A 22,900-nucleotide genomic window follows, 5' to 3' on the forward strand; every position below is an offset into this window, starting at 1 on the left:
ACCGTGAACTAAGAGTAAGACATCATGAACTGTCGCCTACATGCTGCAGGCTGTGATGTGTAGAGTTAGTACATCAAATCCGTGCGTAAGCTCCTACCTGGTAGAGCAGCGTGTCAAGCATGCTGATGCTGAACACCCTGCCGGCAGCGAAAGGAAGACGGAACATGAATGCTAGGTTGGAACCCTTATCACGTTCTATCTGTATAGACAGAGAGAGAGAGGAGAGAGAGAGAGTGAGAGAGAGGTGGTAGAGAGGGGGGATGGGAGAGAGAGAGACAGAGAGAGAGAGTGAGAGAGAGAGGTGGTAAAGAGGGGGGAGGGAAGAGAGAGAGAGACAGAGAGAGAGAGAGAGTGAGAGAGAGAGGTGGTAAAGAGGGGGGAGGGAAGAGAGAGAGAGACAGAGAGAGACAAAGAGACAGAGAGCCATCAGCTCGCTTGTTACTGTACATCAGCCCAAGGCTGTGCAATTTCATGTCTTATTCTGTATAACAGTGCAGCTCCCAGCTCATATTCACACAGACAGACACACACACAGACAGACAGACAGACAGACAGACAGAACATAATGAGAGTTGAAGCCGGACAGCTAACAACTGGGGATAACATGTCCTTCCATGAATGTCTCACCTTCTCTAGTTTGGAGAGAGCCAGGGAGTAGCAGTCCTTCGCTCTGAACTGCATAAACCTCATGTTGGAGGGGTGGGTCAACTCTGTGATGATACTGAGGCTAGGGAACAGCCTGGTGATGCACAGACACACACACACACACACACACACACACACACACACACACACACACACAGGAAAGGGGAGAGGAAGGGAGGGAGAGAAATAGAGGGAGGAAGGGAGGGAGGGAAGGATAAACAAGTCAGACAGAGAACGAGAAGAAAAAGGAGAATAAGGGAGTGGGCTATTGGGGATAGGACCAGGATGGCAATGATGCACAGCTTCAATATCAGGCTGTTGAATAAAATAAGAGATAGAACCTATTTATTACGTCTGTTTCAACCCTGTTCTCTTTTTTACAGGTCCACCTGGGACAATAAACATTGATTGGCGTTTGGCTGCACTGTATTGTATGTCTATATACTGCCAGGACTCCCTTGTAAAGATCCACGGAGACCTCAGACTCAATGAGACTACAGTTACCCTGTAAAATGAAGGTAAAATCAAATGAAAAGAATAAAACAGAAGTTCTCCAGTGTCTTCACAGCGGGCCGTACCTGAACATGGTCTGCACGTTGACGATGGTCTTAGCGTCCGCCATGTAGTCCTCCTCAGCACTCATGGTGCTCTCCTTGTCCACCACCACCAGGTTATCAGCGTAGATGATGCCGCACTGCAGTAGGTTGTCCAAACTGCCACACACAAACGTGCACGCACGCACGCACGCACGCACGCACGCACGCACGCACGCACGCACGCACGCACGCACGCACGCACACACACACACACACACACACACACACACACACACACACACCTCATGACTTTAACATGACATTCAGCAGCCTATAAAGCAGTCACATTTCTAATTGATGACACACATTAGAGCAAATTCCCTGAGACATAAACTGATATATGATGTTTTGTTGTTATCTGTCGTAAGTGTTAATAGAGGTGAACAGAACGATGGGGTTGGGATAGACAGTGGGTAATGACTCAGAAATGACCACCTACTTATCTATGGTTCCGGCCATGAAGTAGACCATTGGGAAACAGCAGATGGCCTCCAGGAAGTGGTTGTCAGGCCTGCAAAAACAGAGGACTCCATCAATGCTAACCAGTCTGGCGGCTAATGAACTTAGCAGAACATAATAATACGCCTTAGATTATGAATTACATATTTTCCTAAGATTGGGTTTCATACATGTTGATGATTTGAGATGGTAAGCATGTATTCTATTCTTTGATTGCTGTGTTGATAGGGTGACGAAGTTGCTTCTCATAATTCCACAAGATATATTATGCGAGGTGGCAAATTTCAGAGGTTGCCATGGCAACCCCTTCAGGCGGTAGGTCGTCTCTGGGATAGATAAGTGGTGCTGGCCCCCAGACTGAAACTGGCACCGTTTATCAGCTTAAAACTTCCCTGGAGAGTCGGCTCAAGTTAATCAAATCCATAATGAATTATTATTAACTAAATCATAGTGAAGACACACGCACGCACACACGTGCACACGTGCACACACACACACACACACACACACACACACACACACACACACACACACACACACACATACACACACACACACACACACACACACACACACACACACACACACACACACACACACTCACACACCTGCACTGCACCCCATTAACCCAACAAAGAGAGAGGCACCGCCAGCAATTAAGAATGCAATAAACATGTTTCATCCTGCAGCAAAGTGAACTCATTGGTATAATGAACCATTGCCCACAGAGGCAACATTGACATTTCCTAAAGCAGGTGAATTCTTCATTCATCTTCATTTTGCTACCTCGTCAAACTTCCAGGGGGAAGGATAAAACAGTGCCTTCCACGGTGAAGTATTCACCTAGTAGAGTACTGCAGGCTTTTGTTCAAGCCCAGCGCTAATTAAAACAATTAACTAGGGGCGCTTAGGTGGCATAGTGGATTAAGCGCTGACCATGTACCGCAGGGATCCTGGTTCGATTCCAGCCGCGGACATATCCTGCATGTCATCCCTCCTCTCTCTGTCATAATCTCTACTATATCTGTCATTAAACAAGAAAAATATGAGTGGGACTGCCCCACTCAGAAAAAATAAACACAAATGATTCTGATCAGGTGTTTTAGTGATTGATTCCAACAAAAACCTTCACACAACGCCCTGCTCTCCTGGACCAGAGTTTGGCCACACCTGGCCTGGACCAATCCTGTGGTTGCTTACGGGTAGTCTAGGAGCAGTACGAGGGGGTTGAGCTCCTTCCTGGGTCGGTAGTACGCCCGCAGAGGGACGATGAAGTTGTACAGGCCGTTTCCTGCTGTCTCAGCCGACACAATGATCAGCTTGTTCTTGAAGCCGTAGGCCTTGGCATCCTCAAAGCTGTTATGTCTGCAACCCTGAATGTGAAGATACGGTAGAATGTAATATGTTTCAATATTTATGTTTGTCATTAACAACATTAAAGTTCTTCAGTTCCTATTGTATTATTCATCAACTTTAGCTTACTACGTACATTACAATCAATGGATTTATTGTAGACAGATGGTGCAGGATACAAAAACATCCAATAGATTAGATTAGATTAGATTAGATTAAACTTTATTGTCATTGCAGAGTACAAGTACCAGACAACGAAATGCAGTTTAGCGTCTAACCAGAAGTGCAAATAGTGATACAAGAACATGATATAAAAACATGATATAAAAACATGACAATGTTAGCGATAGATACAGTATTTCGTTATATTTTGCTGTACCTGTTACAATGACAATAAAGATAATTCATTCATTCATTCAGTATGGCATGTAGGCCTATGGTAGTTTAGAGGTATATACAGTTATGAGCTATGTATAGTTAAGGTAGCTTATGTACACTATGTAATGTACAGATGTATAAAAGAGGCTATATCAAAGAGGTATGTGCAATGTGCAATAATACAGTAGGCTATGTGCAAAGATCTTATTGTAAACAGCATTTTAATAGGATTCAATTCGGTTGTTAAGTCGTGACGTGTTTCCGGGTCCAAAGTTGGCTGAGGCGCTGTCTTCGAAATGCCTCAGTAATAATAATAATTAATTATATTTATATAGCGCTTTTCCGAGGCTCAAAGACGCTGACAAATATGGGAAAAAACTGAAAAGTGCTGTGTCTCTTGTTGTATGAATAGATCCGAGTCTAAAAAATGATTGAACTGTCATTCTACCGCTGTAGTACGCTGGTACTCCGGTGGAGGGAATTTCTGGTTTGGACCCGGAAATTGCTAAACGTCACGTTTGACGTCAGACTTAACAACCGAATAGGATTGTGTTGGTAAGCGCATTTGGAATTTAGAATGAAACCAGGTTCCATTTGTGACAGGGTCTGGTTAAAAAGTCCTGAAATAGGGCATGGCCATTTTTCAGTTTTTTTCTAGATTATGGAAGTGCAGATTGTTAGCGTTCAAATGATTTACCTTACTAAGATCCTTACTTTTGAACACGTCCTAAAACGTACGTTCGTTTGTATCACTTACCCAGTAGCCTATGACAGACGAGACAGTGAATCCAATTCCCTAATTAGAAGTATTTAGTCATCCTAAAACTGTTGTTTGTTATATCGAGTGGGCTCTTCGACACATGAGAATTGTCAACATGCGGCCCTTTTCACCAGACTGTGTCACACCTGTACTAATAGACTTAATGGAATCCACCTCTGGTCCATCCTCACTCACCTTGTCCAGACGAAGGCAACAGAACGAGGCTTTCTGTGGTAGAAGGTGGCACAGTGTTGGAGAGCTGCCAATGTAGGGGGAGTTGGGTGGGTAGCCTTTTACAAAGCTGAGGTGAAATAGATAGAGAGAGAGAGAGAGAGAGAGAGAGAGAGAGAGAGAGAGAGAGAGAGAGAGAGAGAGAGAGAGAGAGAGAGAGAGAGAGAGAGAGAGAGATAGAGAGAGAGAGAGAGAGAGAGAGAGAGAGAGAGAGAGAGAGGGAGGGAGGGAGATAGAGAAAGAGAGAGAGAGAAAGAGAAATTCGTTAGAATAGAGACATATAATAGACCAAAAACATTGCCAATATATGAATGATTAGTCAATGTGAGCCGGATACATATTTCAAAGCACAGATCGGATGAATGGTAGTGTCAGATCAAAGGCTACATACTAGTACAGCCTTCTGTGTTGCCACTGCAACCACCATGCAACTTCATGTCTATCAAACCACCACATGGGGGCACTGTGGGACCTCCAGTTGAATCCCCACAACAGGAATACATTACACAGTAACACTCGTCATCCCAATGGATGTCGAAGGGCGCGACGTGTCACCTGATAATGCTTTAAAAAAACAACAACTTTGAAACCCATCTCCTCCTCCTCTGACTTTTCTTAATTAAATATCTGTTTTCAACCTCTTAAGCATCCGCCGGCGGGCCCAATGTGCTAATTGTCTTGCACTGTCTGTACATACTTCCTATGTTCACGTAGGTAGTCAATGTGTTACATCCTCTCAAAGCTGTGATTCTTCGAGACAAATAATCCATCTCAAGATACACAACAGCAGGCACAATTGACGTCGCCGTCAGACCAACACAACAAACACAATACAGTGACACATTTGATAAAACTCACCAATCAAAGCCTTCTAGTTGACCACCGATCGATAACATTCCGACAAGAACGGTTTGTTTACATTGATTTTGTTGTTGTTGAGAAATACAGTTTTTCAAACTTGTATTTCTCAATGCCAGTGCCACTTAGTCATTCTTACTGTTGGGGAACAAAAGGAGACCAACCCCATGCATTTACTCCAAATGGTTCAAGAACAGCTTTACTTTGGGTATAGCCTACATTGGATAAGCGTTTTAGGCTAATTATAGGAATGGCAAGAGGCTACCATGTTAACATTACAAAACCACAAAAACATCTGGAAACATCAATGCTACCATACAATTCTTTGATAGCCAACATCTCCAAGTCACGTCCTGAGGGGCAATTAATACCTGCCCCAAAAGTGCAAAATGGTCTACCACAAATGGTCCTCACCACAGCTTTACCCTCATCATGGTGAATCTAAACTGACCTAACTGAATGAATGGCTCACCCATTTCAACCATAATGACTATCAGCAACATAGACAGACAGACAATAACAGTTGTTTGCATGATCAAAGACATTATATGTGAATAGAAGCCTGGGCAGCACACACCCAACCTGCCATGAAACACACACACCCTTCATCACACCTGTATGTTGAAACACAGGTTTATTACATGTGTTACCTGTGTGTGTGTACTTCTCCACCTATGTGTGTTTGTAGGCTACAGTGGCCGATGTGTGTCTGATGACAAGAGCACAAGATCCACGCGCAGGGAGACCGATTACAGATATTTGGAACACTTTTGTGCATAATTGCTTGTCATAACCCAAGAGATAACATCAATATTTGTTTTGAATGCATGGTGGAGCATGAAAGCCAACAGATTGGTTTGTGGACTACTGATACATTTGCATAAATACGTATTGCTACTGAAAAAAGTGACAAATGACTGGTGTATAAACCTTCTTGCATATATTGTATATTGTATAAATGTAAAAAAACAACAACTATACAAGTATATTTTACTTACAATACAAAATGTTGTATTCCTACGATTATTTACTACAGAAAAAACTGTGCATTATGATGTGCATGGTATTGATGTCACACCCTCCACTTCCAGTTAATAATAATAATAATAATAATGATAATAATAACTTGTATTTGTATAGCACTTTTCCTGCAACCGTTGCAGCTCAAAGTGCTTTAATCATTATATAATCATAATTTAATGATTAAGTCATTTAAAGGCAATATTAAAAAGAGTCTTGACTTGAAAATATTTGCTGAGGTTGCATCCCTAATGTAAAGTGGCAGTGCATTCCACAATTTGGGTGCATAAAATGAGAATGCAGCCTCACCAAATCTCTTCTTTTGTACACTGTGCGTCAGAAGACCTGAAAGCTATTGGGCTGATATGCTAGCAAAAGGTCTTTCAGTTATTCTGGTGCTGTGCCAGTGAGAGCATTATAAACAAGCAAACAGATCTTGAAATCTATTCTGAACTTAACAGGAAGCCAGTGTAGAGTCTCTAAAATAGGGTTAGGGTTAGGGTTAGAGTTATATGAGCTCTTCTGATGCATTTTGGACTAATTGCAAACTGCAATTAGTCCATAGTAATTGCATACTAAATGTTATTCCATACTAATTCCATACTAATTGCAAATTGCAATTGCAGTTCCTATCTCCCTGGGTCTCTCCCTGGGTCTCTCCCTGGGTCTCTCCCTGGGTCTCTCTCTCTCTCTCTCTCTCTCTCTCTCTCTCTCTCTCTCTCTCTCTCTCTCTCTCTCTCTCTCTCTCTCTCTCTCTCTCTCTCTCTCTCTCTCTCTCTCTCTCTCTCTCTCTCTCTCTCTCTCTCTCTCTCTCTCTCTCTCTCTCTCTCTCTCTCTCTCTCTCTCTCTCTCTCTCTCTCTCTCTCTCTCTCTCTCTCTCTCTCTCTCTCTCCCTGATTACAGGAGTGGAGTCGGGCATGCGGGAGTCAGGTTACCAGCTGTTTGCTATCACCCCATCAGTAGTCCTGCCATAAATACTGACTTCACCACTATCCCAACTTCGTAGCTTCAGTTTTATTGTTACTGTTTTACCGCACGCTACCAGCCTTTACTCAATACTGTTCAGTCAGTCTACTAATTCCTGTTTCCCTGTGCTTGCAGTAGTCCAGCCTGACTCCTGCCACTGACTCCAGCCTCCTGTCTACCTGCCTGCCCTGTCTACCTGCTTGGCCTGCCTACCTACCTGCCCCACCTGCCTGCCTGCCCTGTCTACCTGCTTGGCCTGCCTGCCTACCTACCTGCCCCACCTGCCTGCCTGCCCTGTCTACCTGCTTGGCCTGCCTACCTACCTGCCCCACCTGCCTGCCTGCCCTGTCTACCTGCTTGGCCTGCCTACCTACCTGCCCCACCTGCCTGCCTGCCCTGTCTACCTGCTTGGCCTGCCTACCTACCTGCCCCACCTACCTGCCTGCCCTGTCTACCTGCTTGGCCTGCCTACCTACCTGCCCCACCAACCTGCCTGCCCTGTCTACCTGCTTGGCCTGCCTACCTACCTGCCCCACCTGCCTGCCTGCCCTGTCTACCTGCCTGCCCTGTCTACCTGCTTGGCCTGCCTACCTACCTGCCCCACCTGCCTGCCTGCCCTGTCTACCTGCTTGGCCTGCCTACCTACCTGCCTGCCCTGTCTACCTGATTGGCCTGCCTACCTACCTGCCCCACCTACCTGCCTGCCCTGCCTACCTGTCTGCCTCTCTATAGGAGATCTTTTCTGCCTGCTGCAATAAGACTGTACAACTCCCCCTCCGGCTGGCTCGGTCGGGGTGATCAGAGTCAGGCTGGGGGACGTTAAATCATACTGAACTTTTCTTACTGTATATAATGTTTCAGATGTATTTTTATTTTATTCTATTATTCAATTGTCACTTTCTATTTTGTTGTCGTTTGTGGTGTGAGCTGCTGTCACACCTCAATTTCCCCTCTGCAATCAATAAAGTCACATCAATACAATCTATCTATCTATCTAAAGTCTTCAAACGGACACCTCTGGACCAGGCTTTAGTTAGTGAGAAGGGCCCAGGGCCTCTAGTGTTAAAGCAATTTCTTTTTCCCTCTCCCAGCAGTCCATCTGACATCACTCACAGCACTGAAACTAACCATGCGTCAGGAGGCAGGACATAATGGAGGCTGGAGGCGAAAAGGCTTGATTTACGTCTGTGTCTTTGAGAGCTTGTAGTGGCCAGCCCTGCACAGAGCAGCCTGAGAGGGGCAGTGTGGACTGAGACTGGGACTGGGGACTGTGACATTGCCAGGCCCAGTGGCACTCAATGTGTCATACAGCAGGATGCTAGTGTGTGTGAGTGTGGATGTGTGTGTGTCTGTGTGGGTGTGTGTGTGTGTGTGGGTGTGTGTGTGTCTGTGTGTGAGTGAGTGTGGAGTGTGGGTGTGTGAGTGAGTGAGTGTGTGTGTGTGTGTGTGTGTGTGTGTGTGTGTGTGTGTGTGATTCAGCTATGGGTTTATGTAACTGTGGTCTAAGGGCTAAATGTTATTCCTCTGCAGTATCAAAATTATTTAAAAGGGGAAAGAGCAAGAGACAGAGAGAGAGAGAGAGAAAGTGAACATGAGGCAAAAGCGAACGCGAGAGACCGAAAGTGAGAGAGGGGGCGGAGGGGGGCGTTAAAGAAATATACAGCACCATAAAAAAGGGTAATCGGTCCAGCCTATATGTGATTTATGATCTGTGAGGATCTATAAACCACCGTCCGTGAACACACCCCTCTGGAGAGAGAGGGTTGACGTTTTATTCATCCCACCCATTCATCACCACCTCAACACTTCCGTAACACATCAGGACACACAGATTACGGGGGGGGGGTCACCTCTGACTCATAGGTCACATCATAGGTCACATCTCAAATGACATCGCCTTCCCATATAGTGCACAATGCAGTAGACGACAAGGAGTCATTCAAGATTTGCCCCATAAAAGCAAAATCGGAACAAATTCACGCCAAGCCCCTCCCACTCCCTCTCCCTCTCCCTCTCCTCCCATGATTGGACACTCACTCTGATCCCACCGAGCCCTCCTCGTCTGAATGGTTGGACTCGTCCTCCTCTTGGTCGTTGAGGAGGTCGCAGGGCAGGATGGCACTGGAGTCAGCTATTTCCATCACAGGGGCGATGCTGGGTCGTCTGCTCCCAGACCCGTTCTCTGTGGGCAGGGAGAGCTTGCTGCTGTCCTCCTGGGGATCCGGGTTCTGGAGGTCCATGGCTACTGTACCTGCAGTAGGTGTTAGGATGTGGGTTGGACGTTAGTAGAATAGAAAAATGTTGTAGTTAGAATGTTAGTAGTTAGTAGAATGTTGCTTGGACGTTAGTAGTAGTGTTGTTCCGATACCGATACTAGTATCGGCATGGCCACCGATACGCACAAAAATGCTGGTATCGGTATCGGCGAGTACTAACAAAAAACAAATTCCGTTTTTTTTTTTTTTTTTTTTTTTAAGTACTAAAGTTATTTTGTTTGTAAATGTTCACTTGCTGTTGCACTACTACTACGACTGTTTTATATCTTAAATGGATATTGCACTGATTGGCATCTGTGAGAGCCACATTTCAGGTTTTATAAGGGGTTGATTTTCTTGTCACCATACCAGGTAGACAATAAAAAAAAGTTCTATAGTATTCACTCTCTGTTGGTATTTTTTCCTGTTTTACAAAGGTTTTGAGCAGTGCCAGACTAAGTGTTAGCAATAATTTTACATCGAGGTGAGTATGCGGCTCAAAAAACATGTTTTTTTGTTTTGTTTTTTCAAACGCCGTGGTATCGGATCGGTACTCGGTATCGGCAAGTACTGCACGGTCAGGTATCGGTATCGGTATCGGGATCAAAAAATGGTATCGGAACAACACTAGTTAGTAGAATAGAAGAATGGCGTAGTTAGAATGTTAGTAGTTAGTAGAATGTTGCTTGGATGTTATGTTAAGGTTTTTGCTGGTCTGTGATAAGCACTATATTGCATTGATGATAAGACCGACAGTACACTGACAATGTTCTATACGGGCCAGATAGTAATGCACCTTATAATGCTCGATGTAGAGCGTATTGAATCTATGTAGTGCATTTAAAACTACTTATGGCACCTTAAATGCTAGGCATAATGAATTATAATTCCTGACATACTGTATAGCGCTCTTTTTCCTGAAATCTTAATTACAGCATTGTATAAAAGGTCACATTGTTCTCGCAAATAGGCCAGTAGGCTTAACAGAGTAGGCTTAAAATCCTCAACAGTATACAGTATACAATATCTGAGCTGTTCTAATAATGATCAACATCTGTCATTGTACTGTATCTTGTGTGGTGTTCCTCTCAATCTAATTAAGTATATTCCAAATCTATGCTGTGCTTTGCCCATAACAGTTCAATACACATTTTTTTTTAAAACATTGGTATCGGTACAGTTTACTGAATAAAATGCTCAGGTTCACATCATTGTACCAATGGACAATTGCAAATTGTAATAGCTCCCTTCCACAACAGAGAAGACCAACTGCAATCTTTTTATAGAGGGCTACCAAGTCAAATGTCTGGTTGTAGTGGGTAGCAACAACACTTATGGGTTTAAAAGATAAGCATATTATACTGAAAATAAAGCAACACAGAATCCCATGCAAAACACATAGACATTGTGCATAATGTCAATATCATATCCATGTATGAAACATCATACATAGCAACGATGTTGACGTGTCGGAAAAATATTTGTTGAATTGAAAGCATAAATAGCCTACAAAAAATGTATTGATTAACAACAATTACATTTAGTGAACATTTCAAGCGTACGAAATTATGGAGTGGAAAGAAATATCCTCCACCAGTGACAATCTTTCCTTCTTAATTGCACAATGCTACAATATGCTAACAGCATGCACAAACTTACCATACGCAGAGGTCTGATCAACTTTCACAAGTCAAAGAAAAAAACACAATAAAACAAAGTCAGCCAAGAAAGGAAAGAAAGCAAGTTATGGGTCACATGCATGACAATGGCACAGGCACACCACACAGCCACCATAACCACCAATGTCAACACATACTAGGTGTACTATTATGTTTCTGAGCCTGCAGATGTTGAAGCCCATATACTGTACACAACAACTATTCCCCATCCACTCAACCCTTGGTCTCCCCATCCCCCTCTCCCCTTTACCTCTCGCCCCTACATGAGACTTAGCCATCCCTCCTTCCTCCCTTTCTCCTACCTAAACCCTGCTCACCCATCCCTCTGGTCCCTCTTCCCACTCATTCACTCACTCACTCACTCACTCACTCACTCATTCACTCATTCACTCACTCACTCACTCACTCACTCACTCACCCACTCACCCACTCACTCACCCACTCACTCATTCACTCACTCACTCACTCACTCACTCACCCACTCACCCACTCACTCACCCACTCACTCACTCATTCACTCACTCACTCCCTCCCTCCCTCCCTCCCTCCCTCCCTCCCTCCCTCCCTCACTCACTCCCTCCCTCACTCACTCACCTCTGCAATAGCTTCTCCCCTCCTGTCTCCCTCTCCCTACCCTTACACGAGACACCCTCCCTCCTCAGTAATTCACACCTTTATAAAAAACACCACCTAATCCCCCCCCGTCCACACTCTCTCTCTCCCTCCCTCCCTCTGTCGCCCACTCACCCATGCTGGCGATGATGCTGTGAACAGGGAGCCTGGAGGGGGCGCTGTAGAGGCCAGAGACGGGCAGGCCCTTGTTCTTCTCCTCCTCTTTGAAGATGAAAGCTGAGTTCTCCTCTTTGGTGATGTTGATATAGTAGCAGGTGTCGGGGGCGGCCATGATGTGGCGGGGACCCGGGTTCAGCAGGATGCTCTTGTTATCCTCCCGCTTCACCCCGATCAGACACACCCCGTACCTGAGGGAGATGAATGAGAGGGTAGGGTGTTATACACACACTGACACACACGCGGGTGCACGCACATGCACACACACACACACACACACACACACACACACACACAGACACAGGCACACACGCACACACACACACACACACAGACACTCACACTCACACACAGACACACACACGCACACACACACACACACACACACACACACACACACACTCACTCACACACCCACACTCACACACAGACACACACAGACACACACAGACACACTCTCTAATTTTTTCCTAATCCTTCGTTTTTGCCTTGTAATCAGAGATTTAATTATACCGTAACTGCGTAACCTGGGTGAAGTCTTTGGCTAATCATTAAAGTGTATTCAAATCAAATTAACCTAAATCAATTAACTGAATTAAGCACAAAGGGAAATGAAAACCAGAATGACTGTGGGCCCTCGAGGACACAAGCTGCCCCCTTCCCCTCCGCTCCAATTGTCTTAAATTACTCTAAAAAAACCAACAACAACCACAACACATAATGACGAGTATCGACCGACGTGCAAAATGTCAACCCAACTCACTTCTTGTGGGCATGGAAGCAGGCGTAGGTGAAACTCTTCCCGTCGTACTCCCCAAAGAACTTGCTGTCCACGAGGCGGATATGGTAGACCTCGTTCCCCGAGCAGCGGCCATACGTCCTCTGCCACTGTTCAGGAGACAGCTGGCCTTCCCTGCGACAGCGGCACCGCCACCACAGAACAGAGTGAGCGCTCCCGTCACTGAGCTCCTCTAGAGCTGAGTGAGTGAGGGCCTGAGAGGGACAGAGTGATGGACCGCTAACTACCCTAGAAACTGGAGGGGAGCTCCAGGGTTTGCGGTCAATACCATTTCAACTCAGTCAATCTGAGTCAACTCTGTGAGGATTGAAAAGTTTTTTTTCTCAATTTCAATTACAACTTTTGGAATTGGTTCTAAACTTTGCTAGGCGTGACGGTTTGTTTCCTCCACTGTCTGCTACTGAAGAGCCATGAGCCTTGATTTGCAACTCTACACTTTCCCCTTGACTGACAGCTCCATCTGGCCCAGACAAATAGCCAATCAAACTTTAATGGGCTTTTTACTCCCTCTCCTAATGTCCCTCTCTATAATTACATTGTAGAGACTACAGTGTTCTCGGGTCATCCTGGCATGGTCGTTATTCTCTCTCACAACCTGTAATCAATCTGATGGCCTCGGGGAAACACAGCCTGGATGAGTCTCTAGGAACCTGTCACGTACGCGGAAAAAATACTTTTTCCATTAATAAAGAAAATGACAATTCTCGCCCTGGGTTACGCTGTGCATACAGTGTTGATAAGTCGTTATCACCTTGCACAATGCCGCAAAAACAAAGCCGGATTTATGGCTGTTATGGGGGAAACGAGGCACAGGTTAATCAGCAGTAATGCAGTAGCGTTTTCAGCGGGATTTATGGTAATAGGCACTGTCCAATGCTGCGACTCATGTTTAAAACAGTGGCAGAGGCAATCTATCAGGAACACAGTGTTGAAAGCCAAACCAACAAGGGTTTCTGTGTATCCGTTCAGTACCCGCTGTTTCATGGTAGAGTTCACACTGGGAGGGAAGATTAGATTAGAAATGTATTGAAATCAATCATCAATGGATCATGAGTGGAAGGTTAATGGTGTGTACTTACACTACACTGGCTCCCCACTGGTGGAATGAGCTTCCCACGGCTGTCAGAACGGCAGAGTCACTACCCATCTTCCGTCGGAGACTGAAGACCCATCTCTTCAGGTTACACCTTAACTGCTCCTCCTGAGACATCTACTACCCCCCCAGCACTGCGTCTCCTGAGACACCCGCTTTTCCCCTTTACTGCGTCCCCTATGACTTCTACTGCCCCGCCTTGTACTGCTTCTCTGTTCTCCAGGGTCTATTTATAAATAAAACACGTTTTTCCTTCTATCACTGAGACTGCCGATGGCCCCCGGGCCGACTACGACTGGTGGATTGATGATTCACTTGCTTAGTCAAATGTATTGATTGTAAGTCGCTTTGGAATAAGGCGTCTGCTAAATGCCAAAAATGTAAATGTAATATAAATGTAAATGTAAATGTAAATGTGTGTACTCACTGTCCGCGGGAGGTGTGGACGAGAAGGGTGACCAGAGTGGACGTGGCTGGACACACGCAGTTCAGGGCCAACATGGCATACTTGAACTCCTCCTCACACACCACGTGATCTAGCATACACACCACAACACTGTGTGTTAGAATATCCAGGAGAGGTAACTAGCGCTTGCTGTATGTAGAGCAGTGGAGGCTGGTGGAGGCAGACATCGGACAGGACAGGCTTATTGTAATGCTGCGTGGGAAGGAACGAGATGTTGACACCATTCCTCATTCCATTCAATGGACAACAACGAGCCTGTCCTCAGATCTCTGTCTCCACCAGACGCCACTGATGGCTTGCAAAGGAAAGAAGAAATGAGGGAGAGAACGATGAATAGATCAATGTTGATGTGCGTGTGTGTGTGTGTGTGTGTGTGTGTGTGTGTGCAGTATGTATGAGTGTCAGAGAGAAAGAGAGAGAGAGAGAGACACACACAGACACAGAGAGAGAGAGAGAGAGAGAGAGAGAGAGACAGAGAGAGAGACAGAGACAGAGAGAGAGAGAGAGAGAGAGAGAGAGAGAGACAGAGACAGAGAGACAGAGAGAGGGAGAGACAGAGAGAGAGAGAGAGAGAGACAGAGAGACAGAGAGAGAGAGAGAGAGAGAGAGAGAGACAGAGAGAGAGAGAGAGAGACAGAGAGAGAGAGAGAGAGGGAGAGACAGAGAGAGACAGACAGACAGACAGAGAGGGCAATAGAAAGAGACAGAGTGCAGACTCACCAGCGAACTTCACATGGAATTTATTCTCTGGTTTGAGGATCTGGACATAAAGTGGACAGTTTGGGGCAAAGTCCTTCACGGCCCAGGCTCTCAGAATGGTCTGGTGGTCCTGCATCACAACACACATGTCTAAAGCTATTAATTTCCATCTGATACCTCATACCTCAGACACTGACACAAATAAATAAATAAATAAATACATAATAATAAAGAAAAACCTTGAAGCAAAGACTGATTCTATGAGCCTTGAAAATGGCGAGAAATACAGAGTGTGCAGAAGCATGCAGAAACGCAATGTTCATTTACACAGAACTGTCGTCATATCTCCAGTGTATTTCTCCATTTCACCATCTTGACTTATTTGAAAAGAAAAACAGAATGGAATGACAATAATTGAGCTACAGATTTTTTTTCGGTATAATCTTATGGAGAGAGAGCATTTCCGTGGCTATTATTTGAGCTATGATTGCAAGGGACTGAGTGTGAACTCGTCTCTCATGGTGAACGTACCGCAGCGGTGCGGTCCACTTCGTTCCTACTGCTCAGGATGAAGCAGGCCTCGGCATCGTCCATCCTGAAGGAAACACACTGATGCTTATCCCAGAGAGAGAGAGAGACATACATGTACTGTACCACACACACCATGGGAGAGAAGTATCTTGATGTTGTTCATGTGTTCTTGTGGTTTTCACTGTGCCCTTAAAATCTCTTTTATAAAACATTTTGCACGGTATCTGTCGGATAACGGAGCATGCGACGCAGAACAAATATCTCCACAAGCAGACAATAAAACGCAAGCTCCTCATCTTTATTCTCTTCTAGGAGAGCAAGCTTTATAAAAAAAAACAATGGAAGCTCTGGGCAGCTAGCGTGAGTAGAGTGAGAGTTGTGAGAAAAGCTATTTTCATAAAACGGGCATGTGTGTATCATGTGCACTCTGCTGTGCTGGTCTAAGTACTATGTTTTCTCCTCAGAGAATTGCCATGTGTGAAAAGCACCGTGTACACTGAGGAGAATTTACGACACTTGTTTCGGAAGAATGGCCGTGGAAATCGGTGCAGAAGACAGGGTCCATTTCACCCCATCCCAGGCAGGCCAGCCTCTTGAGGACACGCAGTAATACCGCTTACGCTTACATCCATCACCAAGCCATAAAACACCCTATGGCTACAACAAAAAAGGAAGAACCCGTTAAAATGGCTGTATAACGTCAGTATTTTCGCTGTGACAGGTCATCCTCGGACGCTGCCAAACATACTGGCGAATCGATTTAGTCCAGCTATAATTTCCATTGATGCAAGGCACTTGGTTTTTATGATTGGGATGAGCAGTGTGCTTGTACGGTGAAATCCCATTACGCTGATACCCAGGGAGAGGACAGCCAAGTGGGTAAACACCATGTCCCGGGCTGACCTTTTCACTGCCTGCGCTGCTCTCTTATCTGTCAGCAAACAAAGCAACACAGACCCTTGATTCATATCTATGTTCCAACCGAAATCATATCAGTTTGAGTTAAACTACTCTACAAAGACTTTTTTTTAGGGGCTTTTTGTCTTATCTGAGGTAACCACACACACCAGACCTGCATGGTGACTGTGACCTCAGCTGTTGGTGTTACTGCACAAAACTTTCTGCTCCCTCCCTCTCCCTCTTCTGTGCCCAAGTCTGCCAAGTCAGTACCCCCTTCAGGCCTGCCTAACACCTGGACACTTCCCTACCTCAAAAGGATTGGATCAGTGAAAGCAAATGTGGTGGAAACTCCATCTAACCTGCTGGATCAGATGGCTAGGGGATGTAAAGGGGAAGGATTGGTTGACTGTTAGGTGTAGGAGGCTGGTGGAGGTAGACATCGAAGGACAGGCTCATTGTAAATGCAATGGAATGAAATGAGGAATCACGGTATCAAACACATTGTGTTCTCCATACAGTGGGACCAACCAAGAGAGAGCAGGCTGGTCAGACAGAACACTCACTTGGCCCTCATGAGGTCTGTGTCCTTCAGCGCTGACCCCTGGAGGTAGATGACCCTCTGGGACCAGAGGGGGATCTGCAGGATACGACGCACCTGGATGTCCATCTCCGTAGGGCACAGGATGACCACGTAGTAGTCCTGGAAGACATGGATTCATTGATTGACTTTATTTTTGGGAAACACACACAGAGACATTGATTGACTTTATTTTGGGAAACACACAGAGACATTGATTGACTTTATTTTGGGAAACACAGAGACATTGATTGACTGATTGATTGATTGATTTATTGATTGATTTCGGTGTATTTTTTCGTCTGTATGAAATATGTGCAATAAACAAACAAAAAAAAACACTTCCTGAACCCAAGTCATCTAACTCGCCTGTAGTCTGGGGTGGGCGTAGAACTCATTGAGGAAGTCCATGAGCAGGTCGATCTTGAGGGAGCTGACGCACAGCACCACGTGTTTCTCCGTCTGGGCGCGGTGGCGGCTGTAGTTGCCTCCAGACTTCTGCCTCTCCATCCATAAGTAGGCCATCTCCTCAAACTGACCAATCACAACACACATTCACTGGGGGTTGCAACAACCTTGGGTACGGTGCCCACTGAGGGTCAAACAACCTTGATGTGCTTTCGGAAGGCGGCATAATGTAGGAAGAGTAAAAAATGCAGATCCAGCAGGTCAGCAGGGAAGGGGGAGTGGGGTTGGGGGGGGGGGTCATTAATATCGATTTTTATTCATTATTCTAATTTATACTGTTGGGACTAGAGCCGAAAGATAACAGATTACAGACTCCAGTAAACAAACACATCATGGGCTTTAATTAGGCTTGCTCCTTTGTGTAGTTCAAGTACAATGTACTCTTTTGATAGGGGAGGCTATTTATCATGCAGATTTGTGTCTCGCACTGTCCCAGCTGGGCTTTGTCGTGTTCTCATTATGGGATCTCAAAACAGCACTGGGTGTAAGTAAGGGGTCAGAATGGGATACAGGGAGGAAGCTTATTACCACAGGAAAACCTATTTGATGTAGGCGGTTATTTCCCTCTTGTATAAACATTAGTATAGCAGCCGCATTAAAGCTGACGTGCCCCTTTCTATACACCCATGTCTCTGTTTCTGTTTGATTGGTAATACATTGCGTTCTTCTGACTCACTCAACTGTTAACTACAAAAGCATAAGACAAATTCAATTCTACCGACAAAAAACAAAAAAAACGGTATTGAGTATGATCCAGTACCTGTAGAGGCAGGACCACCAGGGCCACACAGATGAGGATGACCACCAGCAGCTGTGAGGGCCAGATCTGGGGGGTGACGTCCCCGTAGCCCACGGTAGAGAAGGTGACGATACAGAAGTAGAGAGAGTTGAACAGAGTCAGGTTCTTCCCTGCTCTCTCCAGATGCTGGATCCCACACGCCCTGCATGAGTTCACAAAACGATCGGATAATCAAACAACCTTGTTATTGCTCACAAACATCCTCACTATGAGGGAAACTTCAAAGGGAGACAATCCATCACAACTATAGATTTCGAATTAGAATTCTGCCTGTAAAAGGGAAAAGATCAAAACCCATAATCCCTCAGTCGATGCGGCATACGTCTTCTCAACTGTGCAATCATTTAGAATGACACAATCGATTGTTCTGCCGGTTACGCCTGACGACTGGTGTTAATTCCTGTGATCTGTGATAATTGACATCAGGGCAAGGAGGGGATAGAGGCTCTGATCAGGGAACACTTACCCAGTGAAGACCAGACACAGGAGGGTACAGATGAGGATCAGCACCTGATTGAACATGGCAGAGTGGGTCCTCTGGATGGCACGATGGAAGTCATTCTGGAGAGGATCAGAGAAAGAGAAAGAGAGAGAGTGAGAGAGAGAGAGAGATATGTCTGTCTATAGCCGTCCATCCATCTTAGCTATCTACTGATCGATCAATAGATCCATCCATGTATGTATGTACAGTATGTATGTATGTATGTATGTATGTATGTATGTATGTATGTATGTATGTATGTATGTATGTATGTATGTATGTATGTATGTGTCTGTCTGTCTGTTTGTCTGTCTATCTATCTGTCTATCTATCTATCTATCTGTCTATCTATCTATCTGAGCTCCATCAAACAGGTCCATATCAGCCCTGCTGATCACTATGAAACAGTAACACAGTAGATAACTAACCCGTCCTTCAGATTGAGGAGGCACCAAACGAGTTCTCGCACGGTCACACCTGAAACGTTATTCATGTTTTCTGCCTGATTGAGCACCCACCACCTCCCACCCCCTCCACCTCTCCAAGCTGGCCAACGCTATGGCTCGACGCTACGCCTCTACTGTACTCAATGTTCTCCTTGGCCCTGCCACCCTACCATCTGCACAGAGAGAAACATGCTGGCTCTCCCTCAAAACTGCCCTCATTTATGGTTTGCTCTGATTCACTGAGCGATGGTTCCTTAAATGGGGATCTTTCCGATCCTTCGTGACCATGAAGCATTTCCCTGCGGCTTGCCTTCGGCATATTGAAGAGCTCTGCATGCATTTCTATGCTGCTATCCCACTCTGCAAGGCCATGTGTATTGGTAGTTCAAGCATGTACTTACAATCATATTCTCCAGGGCGCACTTGGCTAACCAGCAGTTGAGGAACACTGGGATGAAAATGTTTCTCAACGGAGGCCAGAAAATCTGAAAAGGAAATTGGATGAATACGCCCGGGGCCAGAACACACAGCATGCACACAGTCTTCTAGTTTTGATATACATATACTGTATAAAAAACCATAACCGTGGAAAAGAGTCATATGTCTGGAATTGTCTTGTTGGCTTGTGCCACTGTTATCAATAATTTTATTTTTTTCACATTGCTATGGAGGTGACATTTAATTACCTACACTGTCAAAAGCCCTGTTGGGGGCTTAGAGCCTGCTGTTTGATGAACGGAGATATCAGAGGAGGTTTACACGACGTGAATGCACAATCAGATCAGAGGCTATTCAAAACCAATAGACGCTCGCCCGTCTGAAATCAATTGATATTTCAACAGGGACTATAAATCATATACAAACTGAAGTAAATCATTATGGTATTGATTTGACATGAATCAAGGCGACTACTCACTGTGATTATAAAGGGCACTGTATTCATCATCTCCAGGATGAAGGAAATCTGGAAAATCTGCTCCCATATGTTCCCCTGAAACCAACAACAAGGAATAATAAGTGTTTGTCCAAGGTGTTTGTGTTTCCATTACATTAACAGGCACATCTGGTATTGGTACATAATTGTTGTTACTTTTACATTAATGATTCAATCAATATACAGTAATTGATTCTTGAAGAACTTGCTTTGTGCGCTTAGTTCAATCAGCCCCATCAGAACCCTTGTTCTCATAAGTTTGTTCTACTCCATTGTTTGTAAACAATATTATTAAAACATGGTTAAAACTATCACTTTGGTGGCCTGGGGTGGTCCAGTGGTCTAGCACCGTGGTCTACAGTGCACATATATTATGCCCATGTCGGCATGGGTTAGAATCCGGCCCAAGCCCTGCTGACATGCCCTCTTCTCCTTACTTTCCTGTCTGTTTTCACTATATCTGTCCAATAAAATAAGTGTGGGACTTCCCCACTCAGAAGAAAATACTGTTTGATCTCATGGGTGGTCAGTCCTTGATCCCATAGCTCCATCTATACATTTGAGAGTGTTTACGTTTCCGTAGCCCCGTCCCTCAGCTTTTTACCCCCAAAAAGTGTCGAAAACAATCCACTATACTTTTTTCCTGGCATTGTAAAAGTAAATACAATTTACTGCAATTACTCAAAGCTATAGGTACTTAAGCACTTTAACGGATTGCTGCATTCAAGGAAAGTCAGTGCTGTGCACAAATCGATGGAATGCTGCCACCTTATCTTAAATTCATTAGAGTTCGAGGGGTCTGTTAATGATGCTGTCCAAACTGAATGAACTGGGCAGAGAAAAGAGCCTTTCTGTTCTGTACCTTGTAGCTTAGATAGGTGAGGAGCATCGCCTCCATGAAGCTGATCAAGGCCACTGTCACCTGGAGCAGGGGAGGGAAGGGGAGGGAAGGGGAGGGAAGGGGAGGGAAGGGGAGGGAAGGGGAGGGAAGGGGGAAGGAGATTGAGGGAAAACAATTACCACGTTTACTGCAATCAACACACCATCATCCTGGAAACCCAGCACGGGGGAGGAAGCTGTGTTGTTAGGTGTTGATTGTCCCTTTCTTGAGTGTTCTGATTCAGTTTTTTCAATGCATACAGTACCAACCAATGGAGTCGTACTGTTACTGTATGATGTCTGTGGCATCAACAGGGCAGAACACTTGTATTGTTACTGTCCAATCCTCACTGTAAAGTGATTATGCAGCAACTCAATTCAATGAAAGATGTGTGAGACTGTCTTGTTTTCCAAAACAGTGAGTTTGAGTCAATCCTCTCACCTGTATCGCCCATACAGGAACCCGTCTATTCACCCAGAAAATCAACGTCCTTTTTACAAAAACAAAATGAAAGTGTGGATTATTATACACACAATGTATCCCTGACTCCACACAATGGGTGAGGGTAAAACCAAACACATCAACAATAATAACAACACATTCATTCAATGTTATGGTCATGGCGTTACGCTCCGATCACTCACCAGTTGATATCTGTGTAGTCTGGTGTGCTACTCAGATTCTGGACAGCTGTGCTATTACCCGCACAGTTAGTGCTGCAGAGGACATCAATAACAACAAGGAGAAAAGAGGAAGTCATTCTTAAAAGGATTGTGTGGCGTGAAAAAAAAAAAAAATGAGTGAAAAGTGAGGGTAATAAGACCGTCACTCACTCAGCACGTGTTGCCGTGACAACGGCCATGCTTCAGTTTCAAGTGCTGCTGGCAGGATACACAATTGAATCCTATTACCCTGCTGCATCGCTACACTGCGATACACTGTACTACAGTGCTTCTGCTCTGTTCGGCTTATGTGTCCTACAAAACTGATAAGGAAACACCATTTTCAGCCTCCGAGGAGCTTTGAAAGTTCTCTAAAGTATCCAAGTACCAAATATGATTTGATTTAAGTTTACGGGGTAGAAACTCAATCAGACAATTCCTCCAATAAATGCCACCTTTTTAGCATTTTAGTATCAAAAGGAACAACCATCCTTCATTTTGTGAGCATCACCGGATGCACGTCTATCTCAAACTCATTAGTAACCCATACTTTTACGAGGTGCTGTGCAATCAACTCTAGTGGGAGACAGAGAATGTGAGTCTCACCACCCGGTCGCTTCGGGGTCGTCCAGGGTCACTCTCACGACATACAGGAGACACGTCAGCAGCTTCAAGGAGAAGTTGAACATCCGGATTCTCAGGCCTTAGAGAACAAGCACAACACAAAACATCTAGTCACAGCCTAGATCGCAATCATGACAGTCATGTCTTAGTGAAAAAGGATAAGCATGTTGTTTGTCTTAGCCATACAGGTCGTGACGTTAGAATTATAATGTTCTATCTCCATTTTGGTCAAAATTGAGTTTTTTACATAATCTGATCCATTAGGTGTTTATTAATGCCTGTGTGGTGTTATTTTTAAAATGTTGACATTTTTGAGTTAGTAATTAATAAAATACAAAGGTTCCATCTCACAAAACATAATGGAATGTAAAAACTTTGATGCTGTGAGATCTTATGGGGTTTTCTAGAAACATATAGTCTTATGTCACTCAGACATACACATGACATAACACATACACACACACACACACACACACACACACACACACACACACACACACTCTATTCTCATGTCACTCAGACACACACATAACACATACCCACACACTTAGA

General features: G+C 44.8%; 1 protein-coding gene across 1 annotated transcript in view; it reads right to left on the bottom strand.

Moving 5' to 3' along the window:
* The window catches only part of kcnt1b (potassium sodium-activated channel subfamily T member 1b), a gene marked incomplete at its 3' end in the record, with an annotated part of 55,690 nt that overhangs the window by 5,915 nt on the left and 26,875 nt on the right, over nucleotides 1-22,900 (bottom strand). Inside the window, exons 3-23 of the mRNA XM_080532599.1 lie at nucleotides 22,331-22,427; nucleotides 21,504-21,552; nucleotides 21,045-21,104; nucleotides 20,165-20,239; nucleotides 19,650-19,733; nucleotides 18,788-18,882; nucleotides 18,283-18,463; nucleotides 17,424-17,588; nucleotides 17,041-17,177; nucleotides 15,578-15,641; nucleotides 15,068-15,176; nucleotides 14,309-14,417; nucleotides 12,753-12,902; nucleotides 11,948-12,180; nucleotides 9,304-9,517; nucleotides 4,387-4,492; nucleotides 2,901-3,073; nucleotides 1,681-1,752; nucleotides 1,224-1,358; nucleotides 628-739; nucleotides 98-199 (exon numbers count right to left, since the gene is read on the bottom strand). Of these exons, the coding sequence (XP_080388725.1) occupies nucleotides 98-199; nucleotides 628-739; nucleotides 1,224-1,358; nucleotides 1,681-1,752; nucleotides 2,901-3,073; nucleotides 4,387-4,492; nucleotides 9,304-9,517; nucleotides 11,948-12,180; nucleotides 12,753-12,902; nucleotides 14,309-14,417; nucleotides 15,068-15,176; nucleotides 15,578-15,641; nucleotides 17,041-17,177; nucleotides 17,424-17,588; nucleotides 18,283-18,463; nucleotides 18,788-18,882; nucleotides 19,650-19,733; nucleotides 20,165-20,239; nucleotides 21,045-21,104; nucleotides 21,504-21,552; nucleotides 22,331-22,427 (2,522 nt within the window). The remainder of the gene's footprint in view (nucleotides 1-97; nucleotides 200-627; nucleotides 740-1,223; nucleotides 1,359-1,680; nucleotides 1,753-2,900; nucleotides 3,074-4,386; nucleotides 4,493-9,303; nucleotides 9,518-11,947; nucleotides 12,181-12,752; nucleotides 12,903-14,308; nucleotides 14,418-15,067; nucleotides 15,177-15,577; nucleotides 15,642-17,040; nucleotides 17,178-17,423; nucleotides 17,589-18,282; nucleotides 18,464-18,787; nucleotides 18,883-19,649; nucleotides 19,734-20,164; nucleotides 20,240-21,044; nucleotides 21,105-21,503; nucleotides 21,553-22,330; nucleotides 22,428-22,900) is intronic.

Source organism: Nansenia antarctica, assembly GCF_963989245.1.
Source record: "Nansenia antarctica genome assembly, chromosome: 5".
Taxonomy (NCBI): Eukaryota; Metazoa; Chordata; class Actinopteri; order Argentiniformes; family Microstomatidae; genus Nansenia; species Nansenia antarctica.